This window comes from Montipora foliosa, chromosome 10 (assembly GCF_036669935.1).
Source record: "Montipora foliosa isolate CH-2021 chromosome 10, ASM3666993v2, whole genome shotgun sequence".
Taxonomy (NCBI): Eukaryota; Metazoa; Cnidaria; class Anthozoa; order Scleractinia; family Acroporidae; genus Montipora; species Montipora foliosa.
The window spans coordinates 32,025,450-32,052,342 of NC_090878.1; the positions used below are offsets into that span (position 1 = coordinate 32,025,450).

At 39.8% G+C, this 26,893-nt stretch overlaps 3 protein-coding genes across 3 annotated transcripts in view; 1 reads left to right on the plus strand and 2 right to left on the minus strand.

Moving 5' to 3' along the window:
• Positions 1 to 919, plus strand: part of LOC137973733 (retinol dehydrogenase 8-like) — a 3,648-nt gene extending 2,729 nt beyond the window's left edge. Inside the window, exon 3 of the mRNA XM_068820610.1 lies at positions 158 to 919. Within this exon, the coding sequence (XP_068676711.1) occupies positions 158 to 494 (337 nt within the window). The 3' untranslated portion in view covers positions 495 to 919. The remainder of the gene's footprint in view (positions 1 to 157) is intronic.
• Positions 920 to 1,169: 250 nt separating this feature from the next.
• Positions 1,170 to 7,633, minus strand: LOC137973734 (retinol dehydrogenase 8-like). Its single transcript, XM_068820611.1, has 3 exons — positions 7,306 to 7,633; positions 4,322 to 4,595; positions 1,170 to 3,181 (listed from the first exon to the last, which is right to left on the minus strand). The coding sequence occupies exons 1-3, from the start codon at positions 7,577 to 7,579 to the stop codon at positions 2,854 to 2,856; spliced, it is 876 nt and encodes a 291-aa protein (XP_068676712.1). The 5' UTR covers positions 7,580 to 7,633; the 3' UTR covers positions 1,170 to 2,853.
• A 13,022-nt stretch (positions 7,634 to 20,655) lies between these two features.
• LOC137973456 (retinol dehydrogenase 8-like) lies at positions 20,656 to 25,945 on the minus strand. Its single transcript, XM_068820279.1, has 3 exons — positions 25,412 to 25,945; positions 22,703 to 22,976; positions 20,656 to 21,508 (listed from the first exon to the last, which is right to left on the minus strand). The coding sequence occupies exons 1-3, from the start codon at positions 25,680 to 25,682 to the stop codon at positions 21,178 to 21,180; spliced, it is 876 nt and encodes a 291-aa protein (XP_068676380.1). The 5' UTR covers positions 25,683 to 25,945; the 3' UTR covers positions 20,656 to 21,177.
• Between the last annotated feature and the right edge of the window lie 948 nt (positions 25,946 to 26,893).

The window sequence follows — 26,893 nt, forward strand, 5'->3', positions numbered from 1 at the left end:
GCAATTACGTACTTACTGACTCATCCCTCGTCCCTTTCCTATCTTCCCTCCACTCACTCATCCATTCTTCCATTTCGTTCGTTCGTTCGTTCATTCATTCATTCATTCACTCGCTCATTCCTTCATTCATTTGTTCATTCATTTTTGTTGTAAACAGGTGTACACTGCTTGAACCAGGACCGGTTGCCTCAGCTGTCGGAGAAGCAAATGCGGAAAGAACCAAGAATATTGATGTAACAACCGCTGACCCGAAGACACGCGAACTATGGCAGGGAATGCTGGGAAGGCTGGGAAGCGTATTTGAACCGAAAGCAGTATTAACATCGTCAGCAATTGCAGAAGTTGTCAAACAAATAATCCTTTCGGAAAATACGGACTTACGCTATCGGCCTAACAAAGATTTTTACATCGAAGAGGTTAAAGCAAAATTTGCTGATCTAGAGGGAAATAAATCTGTAGACCTTATCACGCAAAAATACTGCTCGGAAAAATAAAGTGATGCTATCACATAGAAACAAAGCTAGATAGATTTGGATATCACTCTACGTTAAGGACGAGCTAGTCGTTTTAGTATTTTTGGCCAATCTTTTTTGTTGAGCGTGCATCATTCGCAAACAATTGAAAGAAGAAATGCTTGGTTACGTCACGCAATCTTTACGAGCTAATAAAATTACTACGAATCAAGGAGGCTACTGTTTTTAACAAAAACAGTTTGCTCAGTTTTTCTCATTCCATTCTATTTCAAACGTGCGGGAACAACTCACTGTACAATTCACTTGCTTTTGCTTCACATAACAGTTGAGTTCTTTAATTGTTCTTTTCTCTTGATACTTTATCCAGCAATTAATTGAGCCTTTACTCACCATACATTTCCTGCCTTTCCTACGTACGTAGCAATAAAGTTCTTCTTTTTCTTTGAATTTCAAAACTAAGTTAACTTAACACTTAGTGGCCCAAGTTTTACGCCTTGATTTAAAACACCTGTTTAATTTAACTGGAATGTTCCTATTTACTTTACTTTACTTTAACTTTTTTGGCTTTCAAATTTCCCGGGCGCCGCCATCTTGAATAATTGTGACGAGTCGTGGTTGCCCTATTGTTCCAGATCAAACGCTCTTTGTGTCAGAACAATAGGGCAACCACGACACGTCACCATTACTCAAGATGGCGGCGCCCGGGAAATTCGAAAGCCAAAACAAGCCTTCTTGAAATTCTTTTTGTTTTTCGAATACAAATGCTTTCATTGGAAAAAGTTTGAACAATTTTAATTGTTAACATTTTGTTCTGTGGTTTAAGAGTATTTTGTTGTTTTAGTGGAGGTTCCCTTTAAAGTTTTGAGAGAGCTCGGGGAGAAAATGACGTCAAAGACTCACCAGTTTAAGAACGCATTGCAGGCAAACACGGCTGAATTAATGGCTCACCCCCTGTGTAAAAACCTGTGAAACTTACAGATGACGTAACAAAAAGAAAACCAAAAGGGCAAAAAAACATCAAACAATAACCGCTAACAAAACAAAGAAAAAGTTTCACAGGTTTTTACACCGAGGTAAACCCGAATTAATATGCAGCACGAGAGTTTCGGGCTTTCAAGCTTTTTGCATATATATAATAAGCTGCATTTACACGCTGAAATCTTAAGCAAGTGAGTAAATGACGTCACTCCCTAGATCAAACCCTCTGAGGTCCAGTTTTGAATGTGAGCAATGGCGGGCCGTGAAATTCAAACTTACACTTAAAGTAAACAGCCTTTTAAATAAAAATCAAACCTCAGAATTTTGCCATAGACTATATTCTCAATCCCATAATGCAATACGTTTTGGGGGTTCTTTGACATAAAAACAATACAAGGTATTTATTCTTGGGACTGTATCATGCTTCAGTGATCAGTGAACTGGATATCCATTGTTCCATTGTTTTCATACAAATAACCCCCCTCCCCCCCCCCCCCCCGCCCCCGCCTCCCAAATGAACTGCATTATGGGATTTGCAAAAATGATGAATTCAGGTGTTAAGCAAACGCACTTTCAAAATCTGAAGAAAAAGAGGAAGTTTTAATATGGATTATGAGAAATGGTCATATATTTTTTAAAAGACAGCCCAATTGTATGGACACAGGACTCAGACCTGGGAATGGTGATTAACCTGTCACCTAACCACCGCTAGCTGCTCAGGGACAATATTTAAACACTGTTTGATAATGCTGTATCATCACTCGACAACAACCAATAATAAACTATGCAGAAGGTCGGTTTCCAAACTTCACGACGAAGTTTTTAAAATCAAAGGCCTATGATCACATCACCCTACAATAGTTAAATCTGCCTAAATTATTAATCTAGCTTAGGCCTAATAATTCTTCAGCAAAAAATGCGGTCTTGATCTTCAGTGGCGAAGCGGAAAGAAGCGGTTCCTACAAAGTAGAAGCTCCGGGTTCAAATCCAGTCCTCGGATATGATGTTTTTATTTCCGTGTTTTCTCTGCTACCACAAGTCCTGGGACAGTGTCCTAAAGTAACGATAACTGTAAATTCAAAGCAAATTATCATTTAACGATGATCGTTGATTTAGAGAAAAGATCATGATGCTCGAAGCATGGTTAGCGGAAACCTATAGGTTTTGATATCTCTTGGCCAACGGAATAGGTTTCGAGTAACCAGCCCCAGGTGTTACTTTTCCTTTACTAATGACGACTAAAATTTTGAGACAGACCAATAATTTATTTCAAGTGATAATCATATGACAATCAGACTTCTTTCTCGGTGCAGTGCATAAAGACGAATGTAACAAAATTATTAACTTAATCTTGCGATAAGTTAAGGTTTGATTATCACTACATTGGACATGATCATTCTCCCTATTCGAAGTAATTCTTCTTGAGCATCTTCGGTAGCCCTTCACCAGCAAGGTCAGAATATTTGGCTGCCCTTTCATCGGGATTATATTTGTCGTTTGTTGGAGAGCGCAGTTTAGGATTCTTGCACAAAATGATTTCCTCCACCATTTGGGCGATTTCGTCTCCGGTTTGCTCAAAGCTGGCCACCCTCTTTCCAGCTTTCGCTTTAAAGGCTTTGATCAATTCCAAGCTCTCCTCATCCGCTTTCACCTTGTCGAAACTCTTTATGTGGGTGCTTAAGTTTTCTCGAAAAGACGACGCAACAGGGCCTGGTTCGATTAATGCACACCTAGAGAGCAACGGTAGAGCATTTTACATTACCATTTGGTCCCTAACGGAGAAGCGACTAATTGAAGGTTTTCACGTGACGTCATCGCCGCCATGTTGGTGGACCAAAACAAAAGATCTCTCATCATTAGCTCCTTTTGTTCGTCCACCAGCAATTGTATATTGCAGCATTTTTATCTGTCTCTATTCTTGGGTTACATCCACGTGATGAGACGGCCATGTTGGTGTACAAAACAATAGGAAATGGTCTCACAAGTTTTGCATGATAATAGAGTCAAATTCCCAAAAGACATCTTACCGCATTGTTCTGTACACCAACATGGCCGCCGTGACGTCTGATGCAAACCACCTATTGTGGCAGGCAATTGACCAGTGACGTCCACACTTCGAATTGTTGGGAATTTAAAAAAAAAAGACGGCTTCGTCGACGGCAACGCCTGGAAACAATAATAATAGAAACGTAAATGATGAAATGATATATGAAATGGATCATCTATGAACTGCAGATATTAAAACAAGTGAAGCTATGATCCTCGCAGTTATCAAAGCAATTAGTTCAATTGCGTAGAGAAGCCTGAAAAATTCAGGACTTCAACGGGGTTTGAACCCGTGACCTCGCGATTCCGGTGCGACGCTCTAACCAACCGAGCAATGAAGCCACTGACATTGGGAGCTGGTCATTTGTGGGTTCTAATGTTTCCATATGTTTTAGGATACTACGCCCACTTTCAATAGGCCAGTTTCGTATTCTAACGGTTGGACTAGATCTAGCATGAAATGGAGGCTAATGCGGGTAAATTAATTAGCATTTGAAAAATTTCTCCGCATTAGCCTCCATTTCATGCTAGATCCAGTCCAGCCGCGAGAATTCGAAAATGGTCTATTGTAGTGTCGAAGACAAATATCGCGAAAGACTCGAGATAACGTAATGCTAAATTGTTTGACGACGCTCTCGTCGTCGTCGCCGATGTAGATTTTAAGATAGCTAATCCCTAGTTTGGAGGAGCATCAACGTCATGTGCTCATGCTAGATCTTAGGGTAATTAGAAAAATGACGAAAACGGTCTTTCGAGCTTATCCCTTCCCACTGGCCATCTTTTGTTATTGTTGTATTTGTTTTAACTTACTCAAAGCACTTAACCTGATATCAAAGTAGAGCAAAGTTGGAGCCAATGATTCTATCAAACCCTCTAAAGCAAACTTTGACGCACTGTACACCTCGTAGAAAGGCGCTCCCACAAGACCAAAGACGCTGCTGTTGTTGAGGATCAAACCGCTTCTCTTTTTTTTCATGTAAGGAAGAACGGCTTGAATGGCGCGAAGAACTCCAAAAAAATTCACGTCAAACAGTTGTTTGGCCTTCTCCACTGGTATAGTCTCTAAAACTCCGAAAATGCCATATCCAGCGTTGTTAACTGTTGAATGAAGAGTTATTGAAAAGGTAAAACATTTGCGGAAAGTCGTTACTACATATTTTATGTTGTTTTTTTCCAATGTTAGCTTCCAGCTGGAGAAAGAGTCCGGCGAATTGCAGGGGCAGAAACGAATAGAGAGTTAAGCCTGGTTTTAACAAGCGACCCAAGCACAAGCACAAGCATAAACGCAAGCACAAGAGATTCGTGTCAAGTGAAAACGAACTTAAGCACAAGCACACGAAGATTCACCCGGAGCCCATGAGTAGGAGCTTGCCTCTCCCATTCAAGCCCTATGAGTCGACCTTTGCACGTATCTTTCTATTTTTAGAACGCCACGAGTTCTTCGGCACTGCACGCACTGTTTAAAATGGCCAATCAGAATAAATTAAAGTCATTGTCTAACGGAGACAAAAATAGAAAAAACAATGGATACAAATTGTGTAAATTGACGTGAATGTAAGTTTACTGCTGAAGGGTTTCTTCTAAAAATAGGAAGATACGCGCAAAGGTTGACTCAAGGATATGGTGCACATGGAGGCTCCCACTCATGGATGGACTCCTGGTTCTATCCGGCCTTACCACGCGGCAATGTGACTAGAATCTGGAACGGGTCTTTTTTATTGGAGGAACATCACAGCTTGAATTGTGTTTGCGTTACGCCCCGTTTTCATACAACGCAAGCATAAGCTAGCGCAAGCACAAGGAAAAACAGTGGAAAACTAGTTGTTAAGGACTCCTCTGATTCCGTAATGTTCAAGTTTCTGCAGTAAGATCGAGTGATTGACTGTGTAAACGCTTTCTTTAAGTCTATAAATATACCGCAGGAAAAAAGCTTCTTGTCAATATTGAACTGAATTCTATAGACCATATCAATAAAAGCGCGCTAAACATGTTTGATGCGGCAGTCTAAACAAAGAAAACTTCGCCCATTAAACAACAACACAAGAAATGTTTAAAGTTGTTTAATTGACAACCAACAATTCTTTCAGTTTAGGCTTCAATAGGAGGTTTGCAATCAATCTCTTGAGATAACAATGCTGCAGTGGACGAACAAAAAGAGCTAATGATCTTTTGTTTTCGTCCAAAAACATGGCGGCGATCGTAACGTGAAAAGCACCTTGTTCAAATAAATGGACCTTTTTTACCAATACGGCGGCCATTTTGAATCCCATTATTTCACATAGATATTATGGGATGATCAGGGGGCAAATTTGCCCCCTGAGAATTCCATGATAGCTATTTGAAACAATGGTATTCCAAATAACCGCCTTAGATGTAGTTCACTTGGATCCGCGATCCTATTTGTTGTTGTTGATGTTGTTGTCTTCATCTTGTCACTTGTGGAAACTGGTCTCTTAGAAGTATCGGAACTGACTTCTGAATTTCAATAAATGTGCGACTCACCATGCACATGATTTCAAAAAGGAATCATAATTAAAGCATGATAACAAAGAAGCCATAAAAAACCACTGTGCGCTCCAACTTGGAGATTGGCTTGTTTCACTCGCGCCCTAAAGGCTTTCTGCCAACTCGCTCTTTTTGATAACAGACCAAGGGCAGAAAACTCGTCTATCGCCAAAACTAACCCTTGCTCCCTTGTTTATCAATAATCACAAAAACTATATCATCTGATTAATTATTCCAATAAATACGTCCAGCTGACTTCTTCTTTTTAAGGATTCTATTCACCCGCGTTATTCGACACGTTAGTCTTCCGATTTGTAGTCTTTATATAAGACCAGTCAATACTTCTTACTACGCCTTTCAATAACATGCGGACTCTTAAATTCAAAGGTCACCCCACATATGCGTTTTTCGATATTGCAATCAAATGTTCGGTGGCTCCCCCAAGCTTCCGACTCCTGTCGAGCGCGCAGTAATCAAATCACATCGTTGATCCCATTTAAGTCAACACAGTCGGAAGCTGGGAGGAACCGCCGAACATTTGATTGACGGTAGCGAAAAACGCATTTGTGGATTGAGATTTGAATTTTAGAGTCCGCATGTTATTGAAAGGCGCAGTAATATGGTTACGCTCCTTAAAGTTGACTGTTTCTCGCCTATGGAATTCTTTGCTCAGTTTTTACTAAAAAATAAATTCTATCAGTTTTCGTACTTCTCAGCTCAATAACTACATGCTTAACGGTCGTATTCTTTCATTATTAAGGCTAGCGTATGAAGAAATACTTTTTATCTAAACATAGAATTCATCACTGATGTTAATGTTATACAGTATTTTAGTGAGATCATCCACTGGGTTAGCCACTGCTATTATATTTGGATGACCCAACTCACTCCATCTAGTAGATGTTATACTTCTTTTACTTTAATTGTTTATTATGTTAATTATCTTTATTTGAGTTAAAATGAACAAATTTTGTTGTTATGCTCCGGTTACCACCGATATTTGCTCTTGCGAGATGTTCGCAAAATGTGTCGTCACGTATTTGATCACTTGTTCCATTGATATTAAATGACAGCAGGAGAGGATAATGGGACTGGGATAATGTTTCCGAATTTTACATGGCGGGGCAAATGCCAAACAAACGTCCGCTTACCCAGAGCGAAATAGCACCGGGAAAGCTCCATCCGCTGAAATTGGCGTGTACAAACACTGACTGAGGTATGAATTAGGGTAGAAATCATACAAAAAACCACAACAACAATCAATGGATTCCATTTGCACCAAATGAGCTAAATTAATACTCACACAGTACGTCAATTCGCTCTTCGATTTCGATGATTTTTTCGACAACGTTCTTGACCGATTCGTCACTGGATACATCCATTTCTTCGATGACCAAAGTTTTTCCAAGATATTCCTTTCCATGTTCCTCGAGCTTTCCTTTCTTCTTCGCCAGATTTCTCATAGTGGCGTAAACCTTGAAGCGTTTCTCGGGATCTTTCGCGAGATGCAAAGCGGTATCCAGGCCAATCCCGCTAGAACAACCCGAGATTAACACAACATAAACTTCAGAAGCCATCTGCAAAACGGAGTCGATAGAGAAACGATTCGTTACTGAGTCACGCCTGATGTGATTCAGACAAGGACGACCCCCAATGCAAATAAAACACAATGACCAAGTGGTTGCTGGGTGGTAAATTTGCATACAAATGCTCAGGGCCGTATTCGTTGGCTCACCGCGTTTGTTATTAAACATTCAGATGGTGAGTGTACACTATTTATGAGTCAATGAGTCAATGTGTCAATGAGTCAATGAATCAATGAGTCAATGAGTCAATGAGTCAATGAGTCAATGAGTCAATGATTCAATGAGTCATGAGTCAATGAGTCAATGAGTCAATGAGTCAATGAGTCAATGAGTCAATGAGTTAGTGCAGTTAACCAAACCATAAAATGAAAGCTAACATTTCAGAGAGTGCTTAGGCCTAATCACTGAAACGAGGGCTCAGGTTTAATCAATAAATTATTGCTATATTGACTGTGAGTCTCATTGACTCATGACTCATTGACTCATTGATTTATTGACGCATAAAACATGGGACCTCTCAGATGGTTGCCTATTCTGATTGGTTCCTCAATGATTTATGTTAATCGTATACGGCAGCCTTTAAAGGCTTGGAGCTCTGAAACACTACTCGGTGTTATTTGTTAAGATTTCAGGCCTCGGAACTAACGAAAAAACTGCCGGGCCGCATATTCCATAAACCACAAGCGGCCCAAAGGTTAGTGCATTGCTTGCCCAATAAAAATTCAGAGAAGCTAGTGCCTCTCAGTCAATAATCTACGCGCAAGGTCTCCGTTTACCTTAGACGTGCGTATTCGATTAAGTGATTACAGGAACCCATTACCCGGAGCTTCCATCTGTATTGTACCCTTGAGTCAACCCTGTCCCGTATCTTTCTATTTTTAGAACTACTACATTTTGACGTATGTCACGTATGTGACTGAGAACATACGTGAAGTGGCTCACATACGTCACATACGTATGTGACGTAATAAATGGCTGACCATAGGTCTCTTACGATCAGCTATTGTGAAAACACCCAGTAAAGCTCCCCTGCGAGGTGCTTCTAAAAATAGAAAGATACGGGACAGGGTTGACTCAGAGGGGTAATTTGGAAGATGGAGGCTCCGGGTAATGGGCTCCTGGTGATTAATAGTACTCAGGACGTGAATCTGGCAAATAATCAGATCTGGGGAAACGATCTTTCAAACTTGATGTGCCATAGACCCTATGCAAAAATGGCTGCCTTTAAATTATTCTTTTGTTCATATTCAAAATAGCCCAACTAACCTCGTTCAGGATAACAAACAAAGCAAGTCAATCTAAATTGTATTTATTTTAGATGCCCCAGTGGACAATTTGCCTTTAAGTATAGTGGTTTTTGTACCATGTGATCATTATCCTGCAAAGAGTCCATTGCAGAAGTTGTCAAAAAAATAATCCTTTCTGAAAATACTGATTAACGCTATCAGCCTAACAAAGATTTTTACATCGAAGAGGTTAAAGCTAAATTTACTGATCTAGAAGGATATAAATTTGTAGATTTTATCACGAAAAAATACTGTCCAAGACAAGAAAGTAATGCTATCACATGGAAACAAAGCTACGTAGATGTGGGCATCACTCTGTATGTTAAGGACGAACTAATCGTTTTAACATTTTTGGCCAATCTTTTATGTTCAGCGTGCATCATTCGCAGACAATTGACTCCAAAGTTACGTCACGCATTGTTAACGAGCTAATAGATGATAGCTGTGACTGGAATGGATACTCCAAAATAAGATGAGACATTTAGTTTTGTCTATATAAAGTGCCAAACGATCTTACTAAAATTTTACTAAGTTTAAAAAAATCTGTGATAAGAGAGCACAATTTATGAAAGATAACCATTTCAAGTCAGCGCTTAACTCCAATCACTAGGTATCAGTGCCTAACACAGCAGTTATTTTATGCCTAAACAGGGTGCTGTTTATCTGTCAAAGCAAGTTAAAGGGAACCTCCACTTCAAAAAAAAGACAATTTTAAATCACAGGAAATAACTGTTACAATTAAGTCAATCTAAAATATTTTCAAAGAAAGCGTTTGTATCCGAAAGAAATAACTTTTAGAATCGCCTAGTTTTGTTTTCAAATTAAAAGGGTGCCGCCATCTTGAATAATTGTGACGTGTTACGGTCGCCTTATTGTTATTAAACAAAAGCTCTTTGTGTCAGAACAATACGGCAACCGTAACACGTCACAATTATTGAATATGGCGGCGCCCGTGAAATTTGAAAGTGAAAATAAGCTATTTTAAAATTCACTTTTCCTGATATAAACACTTTTTTTTAACTTCGAGCAAATTTGTTTGTCAGCATGATTTTCTTTGATTTAAAATTATTCTGTAGTAAGAGTGGAGAGTCCCTTTAACACAAAGGTTGTCAGGTATTGCAACGTAACGTGTCACGAAGTGTCGCACCTTATTTTGGAGTGTCCATTCTTGTCATAGCTAATGGATTCCTGCGAATAGGGCATTTCCGAGTTCATGACTGCCTCCTCTTCAAAGCGAGTCGAAGTGCGAAGTTTTTGTGATGGTAATTAGTTCTACTTTACATATGAATGAAAACTAATTTTCACAACAAAAACTTAGCACTTAAACTCGCTTTCAAGAAGAGGTAGACATGAACTCGGAAATGGCCTATTAAAGAGGCTTCTGCCTTGAAGGAATCTAAATGTGCGTTTTTGGTTCCATTCTTGTTCAAACGAGCGACAACAACTCACGCGGTTTAAAACTGAGCGGAAAAAGCAGAACTTAGCAAGTGCTCTTGGTATCCAAAACGAAAATTGTGGGTAACCACGCATTTTTCAGAAATAATTGAGCTACAATTTGCAAAAGAACGCCATACATTGCTTTGTATTTTAAAGCTTTTTACAAATAATATCGTTCAATGATTAATTATCTTCGCAAAGTGCGTGTTTACCCCCAATTTTCTTTATGAAATTTCAATAACACTTGTTAAGATCTGCTTTCCCTCATATTCAGTAAACCGAGAAAACATTCCTTTGAATTAGTAGGCACCGTCCTTAACTGAAAATAGGCCGCAAGAATAAAAATGGCAATGACTAAACCATCAATAAAAAACTGGTGACGATAAACAAATCGACTACTAAGTTAAATTGTTAATATGAGATGTTGGAAAAGTGCTAACAATTGCTATCAAGTGTCTTTTTTGTGAAATGTTTTATATGAAATTTGCACAAAACCTACATTTTTCGACCTCGTGTGCTCGACAAGACAAAATCGCGCCACCAAGACAGTTCGGCTAGACGTCAAGGGTGTCGTAGTTCCTCAAGAATGACACTGGTCCGAAAGGCGCTTAATTTAGGGGAGAAATTGAGAATTTATCTTCAAGTGCTGACCTCCTTCATTAAACCTTAAATTTGGTTATTTCACGTTTTGGTTTTGCGGACAACGGCAAAGAAATGAAACGCACGCGCAGGGGGTGGAAAGAAAATGTTTTTGCCCACTAAATATGCACATTCTTGACGTTGTCGTTGCCGTCGCCTTTGTCGTAGCTTAAGTTCCCTAATATCCCTAAATCGTCATGTGCATGCGCTCGATCCTCGATTATAAATATGTCGAAGGCGGGCTTACGAGCTTATTGTTGTCTTTGTTTCAACTTAAAACACTTATAATGACCTGATATGAAAGTTGAGCAAAGTTGGAGCCAACGATTCTATATCAAACCCTATAAAGCAAACTTGACGCATAGTACATCTCGTTTAAAGGCGCTCCCACAAGACGCTGCTGTTGCTGAGGATCAAACCAGTTCTCTTTTTCCTTATGTAAGGAAGAACGGCTTGAATGGCACGAAGAACTCCAAAGAAATTCACGTCAAACAGTTGTTTGGCCTTTTCCACTGGTATCGCCTCGAATCGCGTCGAACATGCCATATCCAGCGTTGTTAACTGTTACATGAAGAGTTGTTGAAAAGGTAAAACAGTTTGCAACTGCAGAGATTCGTTACGATATAATTTATGTTTTTTTTTTCCAATTTTAGTTTCAAGCTGCAGGGACAGAAACGAGGAGAGAGTTAGTCACGGTTCACATATTTTATGCCACGCGGACAGAAGGCCTCCCCTGTCGAAGAGTTTCATGTTTACTCTGGGTTTGAAGTAGAAATTGAAGATCCGTACGGACGAAACCAATGCTATTATTTCAGATCTTTAAATTGTTATGTTAAACAATGTTTTACTTTGTCATTCAGGAGCTTATGGCAACGAGCCTCGCTATGCACAAAATTACTGAGTTCAAAAAATAGAAAGATGCACGCGAAGGTTGACTCATGTTAAGTGTTTTTGTTTTTTGCGTTTTGTTTGTTTGTTTATTTGTTTGTTTTTGGATTTTTTGTTTTGTAAACGGAGCAAAATGGCATTGGCCTTATATTATATGGAGCTTAAAGGGGCTGTGTCGCGGCAGCTAAATTGATTTTGTGTTGTATTACCAATTACCCCCCGGGGGGTGGTCTTATATGGGTTATATAGGTATGTGCGGATGTTGGATGGTATTTGCAGTGGTGTGCACACGAAGAAACAACTCCCAACAACGTAAGGACGTGTAGTACATTATGGGAAAGATACAACCCGTAAGACTTTGTAAACTCACAAAATTCGCCTGCCATCTTGTTGCTGTCTCCATGGAGACCATATCTAATATGCGTGCGTGACCCCAACAATGTCGGAAGAGCTGTGCAAACGGATCTAACATTGTTGCGCTGATTCGGCACTTTGTAATTTGGCGAATTCCGCAAAACTCAAAGAGCTTGTCTGGTAAAGAAGAATGTTCCGATTAAGTGAAAAGCTTTTGATAACCAACAATTGTGTTTGCATAACCATTTCACTTCAAGCATACTCAAATAAAATCCTTAAAAGGCCACTTCGGAAAATACCATAATACTCTTTGTTTGTCCACCAAATTTTGCATAAGCATTGTTTCCAGTTTCTCTTGGGACTTACAATGGTCCCAAGAGAAAACAAAAACAATGCTTATGCAAAATTTGGGGAGACAAACAAAGAGTATTGTGGTATTTTCCGAAGTGGCCTATTGGAGTCCATTTAAATTCATTAATTATGATTCCTTTTTAAAATCCTCTTTTGGGTCATGCTCACATTTAATCCTAAAAATTCCAAAATTCAGCTCTGCGAAATCCAAGCAGCCAGTATCGACAAATGTCAAGCTGAATTGAGCAAAACAAAACAAAAAAACAAATAGGATTGCGAAAGTAAGTAGAGAGCGAAAAGAACTAAGGCTAGTAGAATGAAAGCAACCGAGCCTGAAACAACCTCCAAGTCTCCCAGCGTGGAGATGGCGTTTGTTTTATCGCGGTGGTCCTCAAGGCTTTTTGCGATATCAAACCAAGGGCAGTAAATTCGTCTATACCCAAAACTAACCCTTGCTCCACAAAAACAACTATATACTTCCTAGCTTAATATTTCCAGTTTCCTGTTCACCGTTATTCTACACGTCAGTTTTCTGATTTGTAATTGCGTTCCGACTGAATCTGTCATGTCTCGATATCGGGTTAATATCACAATGCCGGCTTGCTCAAATGAAAGCGGTAAAAAATAAACCATATTTCCACGTGCTTTGCAGTTGTAGCTAAATATACTTACGTGTCAAAAAAGGAAAGGAAAAATGAAGTATCTTCAAATTGATTGCAAAAGCATTTTTCAGTTTCGGTGAGGAACAATCACTATTGAATCAGACATCACTGCAATGGTCATAGTAACATTTGGGACCATAAAAAGCTTTTGCACTTGATCTTATCTTACTTAATTGAGGCAAAATCTGCGTATTAATTAAGGGAGAGATTTAGCACTCACTTCAAGTGAAATTGCAAGGCTATTTCTTGTTATAAAAGCATGAAAATTGTCTCTCTTTTGATCAATTGCTCGATTTAAGCAACAGAGGACGTTTTTAGCCTCATCTAAACACAAGGGGGAGTTGGGAGAATTCGAGAGAGTTATGAAAACCTGAGACGCAGTCCAACGTTTGCATAACTGTCGAGAATTGTCCCAACTCTCCGTGTGTTTAGATGAGGCTATGTAAACACAGGAAAAAGTCCTCTATTGTTTATATCAAATATTTCTCAAAAATAATGAAGAAAAATGCTGTTTTTTACTTCTTGATTAAAACTAATTTTCTTGATACACGCTCATATTTCCTACCAGCCAATCAAAACGCGCATCTGGCAACACATAACCAATCAAAATTCGTGTGATGTTCGTGTGATTAGATACCACGGAATAGCACTCAATTTTACGTTATTTTAACTTGGAGCTTGGAAATTGAAAACCTAGAAGACAAAGATGCGAATGTAATGAAATCAAATTCATTGAATCGAATGAAGCAAGGGAGGAGTTCACAAAGCAAACGTTCTCATAAACAGAACTACGTTTGAACGATCGTTTCACCAGATCTTAATATTGGTTATTATTATATGGCTCTGTCTCACGAGGACAGGGAACTACAAAATTCACGAATTTGATTGGCTAAAATCGATATTGACCGTTCAGTCAGTCTGTATGGGAGAATCTTGACCGAGGTCGTGAGTACAGACCGAACGCAGTGAGGTCTGTACACACGACCGAGGTCAAGATTCTCCCATACAGACTAAGCTCGGTTAATAAGATGTTTATTATATGGCAAACAAGAACGATTTAATTCGTTTAATGTAACTGGTTTTTACCAACTGACATTTTGCTTGCGAAGGGCGATGAGTGGCAATGAGCTGAACTTAATTCTGTCAAACTTTGCTCGTCATCCTCTCTTTTGTCGTCATGCTGTTTGGCACTTCCATAAATAAATATTGGTAGAAGGAAATACTCAATATTTTTGCATTTTAGTTTGCATCTTTTCACCACAAAACATTACCGGTCTAGATGCCGGTCTAGATGGGAAAATCTAGACCGCGGTCAATATCGATTTTAGCCAATCAAATTCGTGAATTTTGTAGTTCCCAGTCCTAGTGAGACAGAGCCATATAATAATCTCCCATACAGACCTCCTGCTCGGTTAATAAGAGCTAATTAATTGCTTAGTCAAATATGCATTTCTGAGGTAAAAGGAGACCTTGCGCGTTGATTATTTGCCAAGAGGTTACAAGACTTAGCGGAAACGCTTCTCCACATTTTAATCGCATGTTACCTGTCTCTTTCTCTCCTTCTCTGTTCGGTCCTGCACTTAATCGCTATTTGGCCACCGCCACCGGTTCTCGTTTATTTGTTTAGACTTTAAGTAGTTTTTTTCCTGAACAGGCCCTCTTAAAAGCTAATTAGATTGCAATGCATTCGATCTGAACTTAATTTCAATTAGCGTACTAAAGTGAAGTTTAAATCATTAGCATAACAGAAAGAATGCCCCGGAGACCGATGCGATAAACAGATTAGCGGACTTTTCCGCGAAGAGAGAATCACTTTAAAATAGAAACACAAACTGTAAACGCTCCTATTTTTCATCAAAAAGTTCTTCCTTCAACATTTCTACTATAATATTTTTCACTTGGATAGACAAGTTTAACTATTGATCTCATGCGGCTTATACGTCACACAATTTTCAGTTGACGAGCTTTTAGAATGTCTGCGAACCAGGCAATTCTCTTTTTGAGAAATCCAAACTTTTTTTTGGCACCTGTTCAAACTTTTGTCAACAACTCACCCAACAATTCCCTCGCTTTTAATTGACCTAACAGTTGAGTTTTTTGACTGGTTTTTTTTTTTTTTTTTGAAATTTTTTTCTTTTGTTTAAAAATGAGTCTTTACTCACCATAAATTTCCTAATTGTCGTACGTCTAAAAAGTGACTTTAGGGAGCTTACGAAACGAGGACGACGACGGCTACGAGGACTTCACTTAAAAATACAAGTTCGCCCTATTCATATCACTACGAAGCTATTTCATGTCGTTTCGAGTTAAAAATGTGTAGTGACTGTCGAGGAAATAAACTGGTATGAGTGGGTTGGAAGCGTAGGGAGAGAACTGAAATTTCATTGTCATGTGCTAACGTCCTCCACAGAACTTTGGAATTTGGTCATTTCACGTCGTCATTTAGGAGATGACGGCAAAGAAATGTACCAAAATGTAAAACGCATGTGCAGAGCGTGCAGGGCCATTGTTTTTGCTCACCTAACCTATTGTTTTGTAGCGTCGTCGTTGCCGTCGGTGTCGTCGTTTCGTAAGCTCCCTAATAAGGACGACGACGACGACGGCCACAAGAATGTTGTCTAGAAATTATTTCCCGTTACACTGTAATAACTTTGCGATTGCTCCAAATCGTCCGGCATGGAAAGTGTGTGTCCACATTCCGACAATAAAATTGGTGAGAACGGTGTAGATATTTAGAGAGAAAACTAGAAAGGTATCGTCAGGTGCTCGCCACATGACCACAAATTTGATCATTTCATGTCGTTGTAAAGACGAGAATGGAAATAGAAATAGAAATGTATCAAGATGTAAAACGCACGTGCCGGGCGTGCAGAGCTATTGTTTTTGCCTATTAAACCTATTGTTAAGCCCTGGCCAAATGAGAGAGAGAGAGTTGATGAGAGTTGACGAGAGTTGAAACTCAAGCTCTCGCTCTCGTTTGGCCAGGAACTCTCATCGACTCTCGAGAGCTTTCATCGAATTTGAGCTTCCTCAAATTTTTCATGAGAGTTTGCGAGAGTTTTGTCTCGTTTAGCCGCGCACGACAAGAGAGTTTGAGCGAGAGTTTTGTCGTCAGTAGTTACTGTTTTTATCCATCTGGCACAGATAAAACAGTGAAAAAAGTATGGCGTCGGATTCGAGTTCCAAGGGCAATGCCAAGGCTGAATATACCCGCCATATTTACGTCAAAAAGGGTTTTCCTAAGGTGTTTCCCAGGCTCTCTCTTTTGTTTGCACCTGAACTTTCGACAAACTCTCGTCAACTCTCGCTCTCGTTTTGCCAACCCTCGATCACTTTTATCGATTCTTATCAGCTTTCGAGAGTTTGGGCAGGTCTTTGGGTGGCGTTCTTGTAGCCGTCTTCCTTGTCCTTGCTCAACGTCCCTATTATGTTGTTACAAAATGACGAGCGACTAGCTTACGCACTCACGAATGCATGTTATTTGTCAAGAGCTACTGTAAACTTGCGTTGGACTAGCATCTCGTCCACGGGGGAGTAGCACTACTGTTATTTGTTTCACTAGGTATGCTACAGAAATCGGGTTAAAGTCCTCTCGAAATGAGAAATGTTTTTCCATAAAACATCTTAAAACTCTGTTGGGTGAGCAAACATGTTGGTGCTAAAAGTTATGTTTTCTCAAATAGAAGTGGAGTTTTCCTTTAAAACGGAAAACAGAAGTCCATAATCCACAATTGTAGATCTGTTTTACTTGGCCTTGGTCCATCAATCTACGGTATTACCTTTATTTAGAATACAGCTCCCGCCAAATTATGGCCAATCAGATTGGGCCTGATGACCCCAACGCCTCTGATTGGTCGCCAGCCAAGTAGTCGCACGCTAAATAAAAGAGAGGTTTAGCTACGACGACGGCAACGGCAACCAGAGTTATCACTTCTTTCCATCGCTCAAACTGACATTTCCCTTTTTATTCAACTTATACGACGTACAGTCTACTTTAGACTTCAAATCTACTTCAACGAAACAAAGATTTCAAACAAGCTGAGAAGATTCACAATAAGCGAGGCAAAGAGTTGAACCCGGATCGATGGCTTGACCTCGCAGTTTCCGATATCCACTACCCTGGGCACCAGAGGTTTTTCTCGCGTGCGGCGGGAATTTTCGGTGTCGGCCGAAGGCCGACACAGCTTCGGCTGTAGGCCGAAGCCACGAGCGGCGAAGCCGCGAGAAAAACCTCTGGCACGGAGCGGTGCTTTTTACCGTCCCCGTTGACCTTTGAGCTTTTTTATCGGATTACATTTATGCCAATCACATGGACGTCTCACGTGGACCGGCACGTGAAGAAATGTCAGAAATTCGATTAGGGCATTCAACGGGCAAACAACAATCACAATTGCACTTTTCGGATAGTCGCAGTATCCCATTTGGTTAAGACGTAAACAAAGACCCGGAATAAGCTGAAACAACAACGAATGAAGGGGTAGTTTCTAAAGAAACTGTGGTGCTGCGTCGGTGGGGAAGTAGTATACAAAAATTTGGTTTATCAACGGAGTTGATAATGTAAATTGACCACCGTACAGAGATTCTAAAAGCTGACGTTTCGAGCGTTAGCCCTTCGTCAGAGCGAATCCAAGGGCTAACGCTCGAAACGTCAGCTTTTAGAATCTCTGTACGGTGGTCAATTTACATTATCAACTCCGTTGATAAACCAAATTTTTGAAACAACAACGATTTACCGGAACCGGTTGGCAAGACAGCAAGAACGTCCTTGCGTTGAATAAAATTAAATACCCCACTTGTTTGCACATCACTTAACTTCTCTACACCGTCAAAACTTTCTAGTACATTGCTTATACTTTCCTTCAGTGCCTTCCCCAAACTTTCACAAACCGCCATCACAACACTTCTGGCAGTACGCTTACGTGATGTCAACAATATTCTTTCACGTGCTGGTCTATTCTTGTCGACCAATTGTAGCGTCTGTCCCTCAGGTGGTCGTTCGGAGCCAATCAGCCGTCCTGTCCAAAATCTGGACCAACTGATCTAACTGAGCTAACGATTGGTTCGACGCTATCAAAGGAATAGCGCTCTGGTCCAGAGGCTTTTCGCGCGGGTCACTATAAAGACTTGACTGAAAACCGGAAACCGCGCTAGAAAAGTCTCTGGCACCCAGGGTAGATATCCACTAGTCTAACGAGACAACCTTCCGGAAAATCGGATTTTTTAGAGTATTGAAATGGTAGTACCCAGCAAAACAATTGAAAGTTAACCGTCTTCAACGGGGTTTTTAGACCAAAATACCGTAGATCAGCGCAGCATAGCTTAGAAACGCTATTTCTTGTTGAACTAAAGCTGTAATTCTGCCTGTTTTCATTCTTTTTAGAGCGGTAAGCTTGTCAATATTGACATGGGATATTGCGTCGTGTAATTGTCACGAAATGTCCAATGTCAGTTTGATGGATGGAAACTAGTGTTGACATCGTCGTTAAATGTGAATTCTGATTATTATAATCGCTCCGCAACTATTCCATTCCATTCTATTATTTTAACATGACAAAGGTGTGAAAAACCCTCAAGAACGAAACTAATATGAAGGGCTCTAATTTAGAGGAGAAAATGAAAATCTATCCTCAAGCTCTGAAGGCTCGTTTACACAGAGCGATTTTATCGCTCGACAAGAGCTGCGATAAAATCGCAGCAAAGTTGCACTAAATTTCGAGAATGTTTGAATTGGGGCGACAAGGCTGCGATCTGTCGCGCTACAAATCGCAGTGAAATCACCGGCTGTTCACACGCGCGATTTGCTGTCGCCATAAAATCGCCGTTCGATCGCAGCTCTTGTCGCGCGATAAAATCGCTCTGTGTAAACGAGCCTTGACGTTCTCCCTAGAACTTCAAATTTGGTCATTTCACGTTGTTGCTTTGCTGACGACGGCAAAGGAAGGGACAAAAATGAAAAGATGCACTTGCAGAGCGTGCAAAGCTATTACTTTTGCTCGCTAAATACGCAAATTTGTGACGTTCTCTTTGCCGTTGCTGTGGTCGTTGCTAAAATTCCCTAATAGCGAGTTTAAGAAACGATGACGGTTACGACAATGACAACGCCAAAAAGCAGTGATATCATTGGTTAAAAAAACCAAAATGATCGTACTACACTTGCGGCACGCACTTTTGAACATTCCTCACGCGCACTCGTCAAAACTACTACGTGAAATGACCAAATTTAAGGTTTTGACGACAAAATTGACAAACTACAGTGAGTCTTTCATTCTCGCTGTTTAATTCAAATTTCGGCGTCCATACCAATCCTGCTTTACGACACCTCGCCCATATTATATAATATAAACAAGAGGGAATATCCATAAAATATTTAGAATAGGTCAAACTTATATTTTGAAGTGACGTTTTGGTCGCCGTAAAGTCCCTGATGAATCGGGCACAGCAAGCGATAGGTTTTTCTCCCGCAAGTAATCGTGCACTAGCCTTTCTGATAATAGATGATACCGCAAACTGGTGGGATTCGCAGATCGAGCTAGACTTGGAAGTTATGAACTCCTCTTCCCTGCAATGCTAATAGAGGTATCTTTTCCTTTTCGCTTGTTGGGCTGAGCTGACGAGTACAGGAAAAGAGACCTTTGCCATGGATCGAAACTCCATTGTACCAACCGCAGCCTAAAAGCTTGGACGGCACCCTTCAAACCAGATGCTCCATGGTATGTTTGCTGACTGTGACTTGAGCCCGCTGTGTCCCGCGCATTCCTTTACAGTAATTCCGCTGTTACGTGAGCCCACATAACATGAAACATCACGTGAAGATTCGGTTGCTAAGTAACCGCCGCGAATGCGGCCCATGGCAGAGGTCTCTTTTCCTGTACTCGTCAGTCCAGAGAACGCAAAAGAAGAGACCTCTGCTGGAAGGAAAGGACTTCTGACGGAAAAATATGGAAAGCCATAAGTTTCTTAAAAGTATTCTTTATTCTTTTGGTATTGACGTTTTGTTTTGTGGTGTGGTTTTGGCATTATGTGGTGTGGTTTTGTCGTTATGTGGTGAGGTTTTGTCATTATGTGACAAATGAAGGTTTGATGGTTACGTGTTGTGTTTCATTATGACGTGTTTAAGGTTTTTCTTTGACGTGCTGTGTTTACATCTTATGTGGTGTGGTGAGGTTCTTTTATGACATCGATTTTTGCCCCTTCAATGTTTATAAACACAGCAAGCACGTCAAAAGAAGACCTCAACACATCAGGATGGAAACATAACAGGTAAATCTCGTCACACAATAATATTGCCACAGTACACTGACTATGACAAACTCCAAAACATCAATACAATACTTGAAGACCAAAGGAATAAAGATTACATAAGAAAGTTGTGGCTTTCCATATGAACACAAGAGTTCCCTTCTGGTGTTGCACGCCGCCTCCTTTTCCCTTACTCATGATGACTAAAATCTTGAGATAGACAAAATCTTTATTTCAAGTGGTAATCATATAATAATCAGACTTCTTTGTCGATGTGCAAAAAAACTCCTTTAACATTCCTTAACTTAAAGAGGCTGTGTCTCGAAATTTCGCTAAATTCAACGTCTGGAAACTGGCAACCAAATCAAGCGAAACTTAAAAGCATTCAAATTTACAGTAAAGCATTGACGAAAGGTTTGAATAAAACATGCAGCAAATACAAAAGGAGGCAGGGATGGTTAAAAACTGAAACAGTTTAACATCGATTGAAAAGGGGTTTATTGAAAACGGCTGAGTGAACAGTTTCCAAAGTTTATCTCTGTTGTTTCTCTACGATCGAGAAACACTTTTTTTGTCAGGAAGCTTTAGTTTGTGTGTTTAAAGTAATTTTTGGGTTAGCGTTAAGTTGCGTGACAAGTAAATGGTAAAACTACACAAAATCAACTGCAATGCCGTGACACAACCCCCTCAGTTGACTGTCACTACATTGGACATGATCGTTTTTCGTCTTCAATTACTCGAAGTAATTCTTCTTGAGCATATTCGCTAACCCTTCACCAGAAACATCTGAATATTTGGCTTCCATTTCATCGGGATTATATTTGTCGTTCGTTGGATAGCGCAATTTGGGATTCTTGCTCAAAATGATTTCCTCCACCATTTTGGCGATTTCGTCTCCGGTCTGCATTGTGCTGGATATTCTCTTTCCAGTTTTCTCTCCAAAGGCTTTCATCAATTCCAAGCTCTTCTCATCCGCTTTCACCTTGTCGAAACTGTCGGTGCCGGGCGAGCTCAGATTTTCTCCAAACGAGGACGCCACAGGGCCTGGCTCGATTAGTACACACCTCCAGAGCAATGGAGATAAGGATATCAGTTAAATGAGGAAAAAATAACCGTGCGGCACTGTTAATAAGAAAAAATCGTGCTGTCACGTGCGGCACGCATTTGAGCGGTAAAAATCGGCGGTAAAATTCGACTAGTGTAAAATCCCCTTTAAAGTTTTGACGTCAATGATTGCGGTCACACTTCAGAGAAATACGGTGTAACACCGGTGTTGACATAGTCTTCCTCGCAGCCTTTTTTTGGATGTCACGCAACGTTCCCCCAAAAGTAACTTTTGGGGGAACGTTGCGTGACATCCAAAAAACGGCTGCGAGGGAGACTAGTGTTGACACTGCTCTGGTGTCAACTCTTTGGTACTTTAAATCCCTAGGGTAACACTGAACAATAGCAATTGATTTAACACTAGTGTTAACTCCCTAATGCAACCGCAACGAATGTGAATTCTCAATCTTTAGATCAAGTCTGTTTTTGCTTTTGGGCTAGGAGACCTGCTGATCAATCAGATGATTTGTTTGCTTATTTCTTTCAGAAAGTAAGACCTTCTGTCACCTTGACATGAAAATTAATCGTGAATATGTCGAGTCCAGACGATTCACTTCTCATGAAAATCGATAAAGGATGAATTTCAAATGGAGGAAAATGAACGAGTCAATCGCACTCAATCCCTTTAAGCCAATTCAACTACGTGATATTACAGCGGCCATGTTTTCTAAATTAAACCAAAAAAACCATACATTCCCATAAATTATAAAGGCAGACTGCAGTTCGTGGGGAAATGAATTTGGAAAATCAAGGTCGTCAAGTGTATAATTTTGACCTTCCATTAGAAAAATAGCGCTGACGGCTTACGAGCTTATTCCTTTCCCTGGATATCTTTTGTTGTTGTTAATATATGTAATACTGAGGACTACTTACTGTCCAATATGGAAATTATTGCATGATAATAATTGCAGTGATAATAGCCAAAACCTGATTGACCAATACTCGGTTCTTTTATTTATCTTGGCATTTAATTGGTTGATGGGAACTATCCAGATTTTTCTTAAATTGGAGCTTTTGTTCAAATTGAAGTAAACGTTCCAGCAAAAACCATTCCATTTATTTTAAATTTGGACAAATGGCAAAAATTAATTTAAAAAATAGATCTGTTGGCAATATTGGTGAGGCAGTTATTATAACTTAAACATGCACCTAACCTGATATCAAAGAAGAGCAGAGTTGGAGCCAATGATTCCGTCAAACCCTCTAAAGCAAACTTCGCTGCACAGTACAACTCGTTGAAAGGAGCTCCCACAAGACCAAAGAGGCTGCTGTTGTTGAGGATCAAACCACTTCTCCTTTTTTTCATGTAAGGAAGGACGGCTTGAATGGTTCGAAGAGATCCAAAGAAAACCACGTCAAACAGTTGTTTAGCTTTCTCCACTGGTATGGTCTCCAAAACGCCGAACATGCCCAGTCCAGCGTTGTTAACTGTTGAACGAGGTGTTATTGAAATGTTAAAACATTTGCAGAGAATCATTACGGCATATTTTTTGTTAAGGTTTGCAGTAGTTGTATTGGATTATTCCGACCGAAAAACGTCGATCCGTGAGGATAACGGTTAAGGTGCCCAGAACTCTCGAGGTTGCGAATCATGGCGATCAGTTTTGAAGTTATTTATTACAGCGTTAGTGTTCAACAACATGCCTACCGTTTCCCTCACGTCATGACCGGATGAAGTAAACGGGAACAAATCATCGAATACTATTTTTGCGTTTTGATTGGTTGTCGATGATTGATTTTACTTTGACTTTGACTATGACTTGTAATCAAATGTTTAATGACGTCAGTGGCTTCTCATTGGCTGGTAATGAAATCACTTCCACCTCATTGGCTATGGGGCTAAACCCATTGTCTTTTTGCTTTACGTTTGCGATACCACCCGGGTGATTGGCTGGACATGTCAAAGCACCATGCAGCAACCATCTCTTATTTTCTTAATAAAGACTAATCGCGTTTTTTCTTTATTTTTCCATTTTTATAGAGAGCTTAATTAAGGGAGGAAGACGACGACTTTGAGAACATCGTCTGAAATTATAACGTCGGGTCATTCCAATATTTAGTGAAAAGTCTTCGAACTTCGATATGGAAACTGTGTACCAAACAATTTGATATTCATAACGTTGGCGTCCTTAGAAACCGCTAAACTACTAACAATCAATTGATCAAGATACTTCTACAGTACTTTATGCAAGCACAGGCGGTTTTTCGATTTATACAAACATATAGATGCTTAACTGACCACTCCCCATATGGGCTTTTCAGGGTCAATGAAACAAAATGAACGAAACGAGAGAACAGATCAACAACAAAAACAACTGTTAGAATCCCAACTGGCCGGAGTCAAATTAGTTGGCTATTTACAAGTGCAGGCGAGAAGTTGAAGCAAGGGCTACCAGGATCAAATTCAACTAGTAGTTAGAAGGAGTCTTGAACCCGGGATCCCCGGATCTCAAGGCAAGCGCCCTGTCATGTTGCCTCTTGCAACGAACACAGAAATCATAACCCAGAAATGATGCACCTTGAGTTCAAGTCATTGTCTCAGCGTGTAGCTGTAGGAGACCACAGAATTTTACATGACAAAAGTGTGCGTTTGTCTTTGTCTGGAAACGACAGAAAGCAAAAACGTCATGGTTGTGACTGCTCCCCAGCGAAGTATTTTCCCTTTTCTGCCATTTTTGGTGTTTTCGGTGTTTGGGAAGCTGGCTTTGCCGTGTGGAAAATCCAGAATGTGTAAACGAAAACCGGACTCGGGAATCGAAAACTTTGAGATTTCTTTTTCTTTTTTTTTTTTTTTTCTTTTTCTTTTATCTTTTCGCTTTTAATTATTTTTGTTAATTGAAAACCGCTTTATGATAGCAATTAATGTTTTTTTTCAAATTTCATGAGTTAGACCTTGTCGGCTTCGAAAGCTTTTTTGAATTGAAATCATTTTAATTAAATTCTCTTTTGTTCAAGTAATTATGTTACTCCAGTGTTGTTTAGATGTATTTAATGCAACGTGAATTGAACATTACAGGACAATTCAGCACTGCATTCTGTGAATTCCACTGACAAAAAAAGTCGAAGAAAATGGAGTGTCAAAGAAGATATCCAGATAAGTTAAAGCTCTCGAAAACCCATTCATTAGTTTTTTCTTTCAGTTACACAAATGAAATCCATAATTAGAGGTCATTCAAATTAAATTAATTATGATTCCTTTTTGGAAGCGATCCTGTTGGGCGAGTCGCGCATTTAATGTGAAATCTAAATTCTGTTAATTCGAAGTGAACAGTGTCGACATGATAGAGGATGTTGAGAGAAAAAGATTGCGAAACCAAGTGCTGAATTATACTGAAAAACAATAGAAGTTCCTTACAATACCAAACAATAGCAGCTTACGAGAGCTGCTACACTGCTCTGCTGAGAACTAAGGCTGAAAGAATGATAATAACGAACAAGCCCAAAACAACCTTGCGCAAGCTTGGAGGGCACTTGTTTCATCGGTGCCCGAGGGGTTTTGACCGAATTCGCTTTTGTTTTATATCAAATTCGTCTGAAACCATAACAAACCATCTCTCCGGTTTCCACCGATATTTCATCTTGCGTAATCTTCAAGAAGTGCTTTGTTGGAAATTTGTGACATAAAGATGAATGACAGCTGCTTAAAATAACGCGATCGGGAAATAAAATGCATAATCAAGTGCATGGCCCCGGCGGGGAAAATGCGAAGCAAACGCGGTTTTCTTAGAGCAAAAAAGCGCCAGTAAAGCTCCATTTAGGGTGTGCACACTCAAAGGAAATACTTGCTTAAGAGCAAAGCGAGTAAAATCATTCAACAACAATGGAGCTCATTTGCACTAAATTATTATGAGCCACATACTCACACAATACATCAATTCTCTCTTCGCTTTTGATGATTTTTTCGACAGCGTTCTTGACCGATTCGTCACTGGATACGTCCATCTGTTCGATGACCAACGTTTTTCCAAGATATTCCTTTCCATGTTCCTCGAGTTTTCCTTTCTTGGCCAGATTTCGCATAGTGGCGTAAACCTTGAAACGTTTCTCGGGATCTTTCGCGAGATGCAAAGCGGTATCCAGCCCAATCCCGCTAGAACAACCCGAGATCAACACGACGTACACTTTGGAAGCCATCTGCAAAACGGAGTCCACAGAAAATCGATTCGCTGCTGAGTCACGGTAACTGTGATGCTAACAAGGACGATGCACTATGCAAATGATTTGCAACAGTATCACACAACTGGTTGATACAGCGTGGGATGATTTGCATACGAATGTCCTGGGCTGTCTTCCCTGGTTCACCGCGTTTTTCAGCTGGCTATGTTTACCAATTGGTCCCTTGTCGTTTTATATTTGAAATATTTAATTATTCGTATACCACAGCCACCAAACGCTTGAAGCTCTGAAATACCGATCGGTATAAGACGTGTTAATACTCAAAATGGTTTGCTAATTTCCGTCACATACTCTCTGACTCGGCGGTCTTCAAATTTCAGATGGCAATTTACAGCATGGCTTGAACTTTTTTAACTTTAAAAGTAACTTTCCTTTCCCCTAAGTTTCCTTTTTTACTTTTTATTTCTATAATACTTTCACAATACTTGCACTGCAATATACACCCGTGCAGTATTTAACACTGAATTTTCTTCCACTTTTACGAACTTTTAAAGTTAGAGTTTCACGACACACCATAGCTCCTGACCTAGAGCATACAAATGCCATAGTTTTTCATTAGTGCGGTTTTCTCATACCGTCTATAATATTAAAAATTTGGAGCAGCTTCTCAGCCAAGTACTGTGCGAATTCAGCTAATTCATTCGCTATTTTCACACTTAATTGTTTGCCCCCCAAATTTTGTATACTGAACCATTGTTTTCAAATGCTCTTGGGAATTATTATGCATTGTCCCAAGAAAACAATGGCTTATGCAAAATTTGTGGGGGAAACAAAGTGTATTTTTGGGGAATATGAAAATAGAAAATAGTGAACTCGCAAGGTCTCCGTTTTCGTCAGAAATACATATTAAATTAAGCAATTAATATCAAAGAGGCGTGAATCTAACAAATAATCAAATCTGGGAAGTTAATGTACCAGTTATGTGCACTTGTTTTGTGAACAACTCCTGTGATTCACCCGGGTCAATGGATTAGACCAGAAGTAATCAGGGATTTGTAAATGCGTTCGAATTCTTCCCATTGAAATTCAGTGAGGTCTCGCAGAATATCTGATTCAATATCTGTCGACGTAAAGAGATTTTTCTTCGCTGAAACTGAAAAATGCTATTGGAATCAATTAGGCAATATCAAGTCTTTCAGATACTTGCTTTGTTGCGCGTCAGATAAACT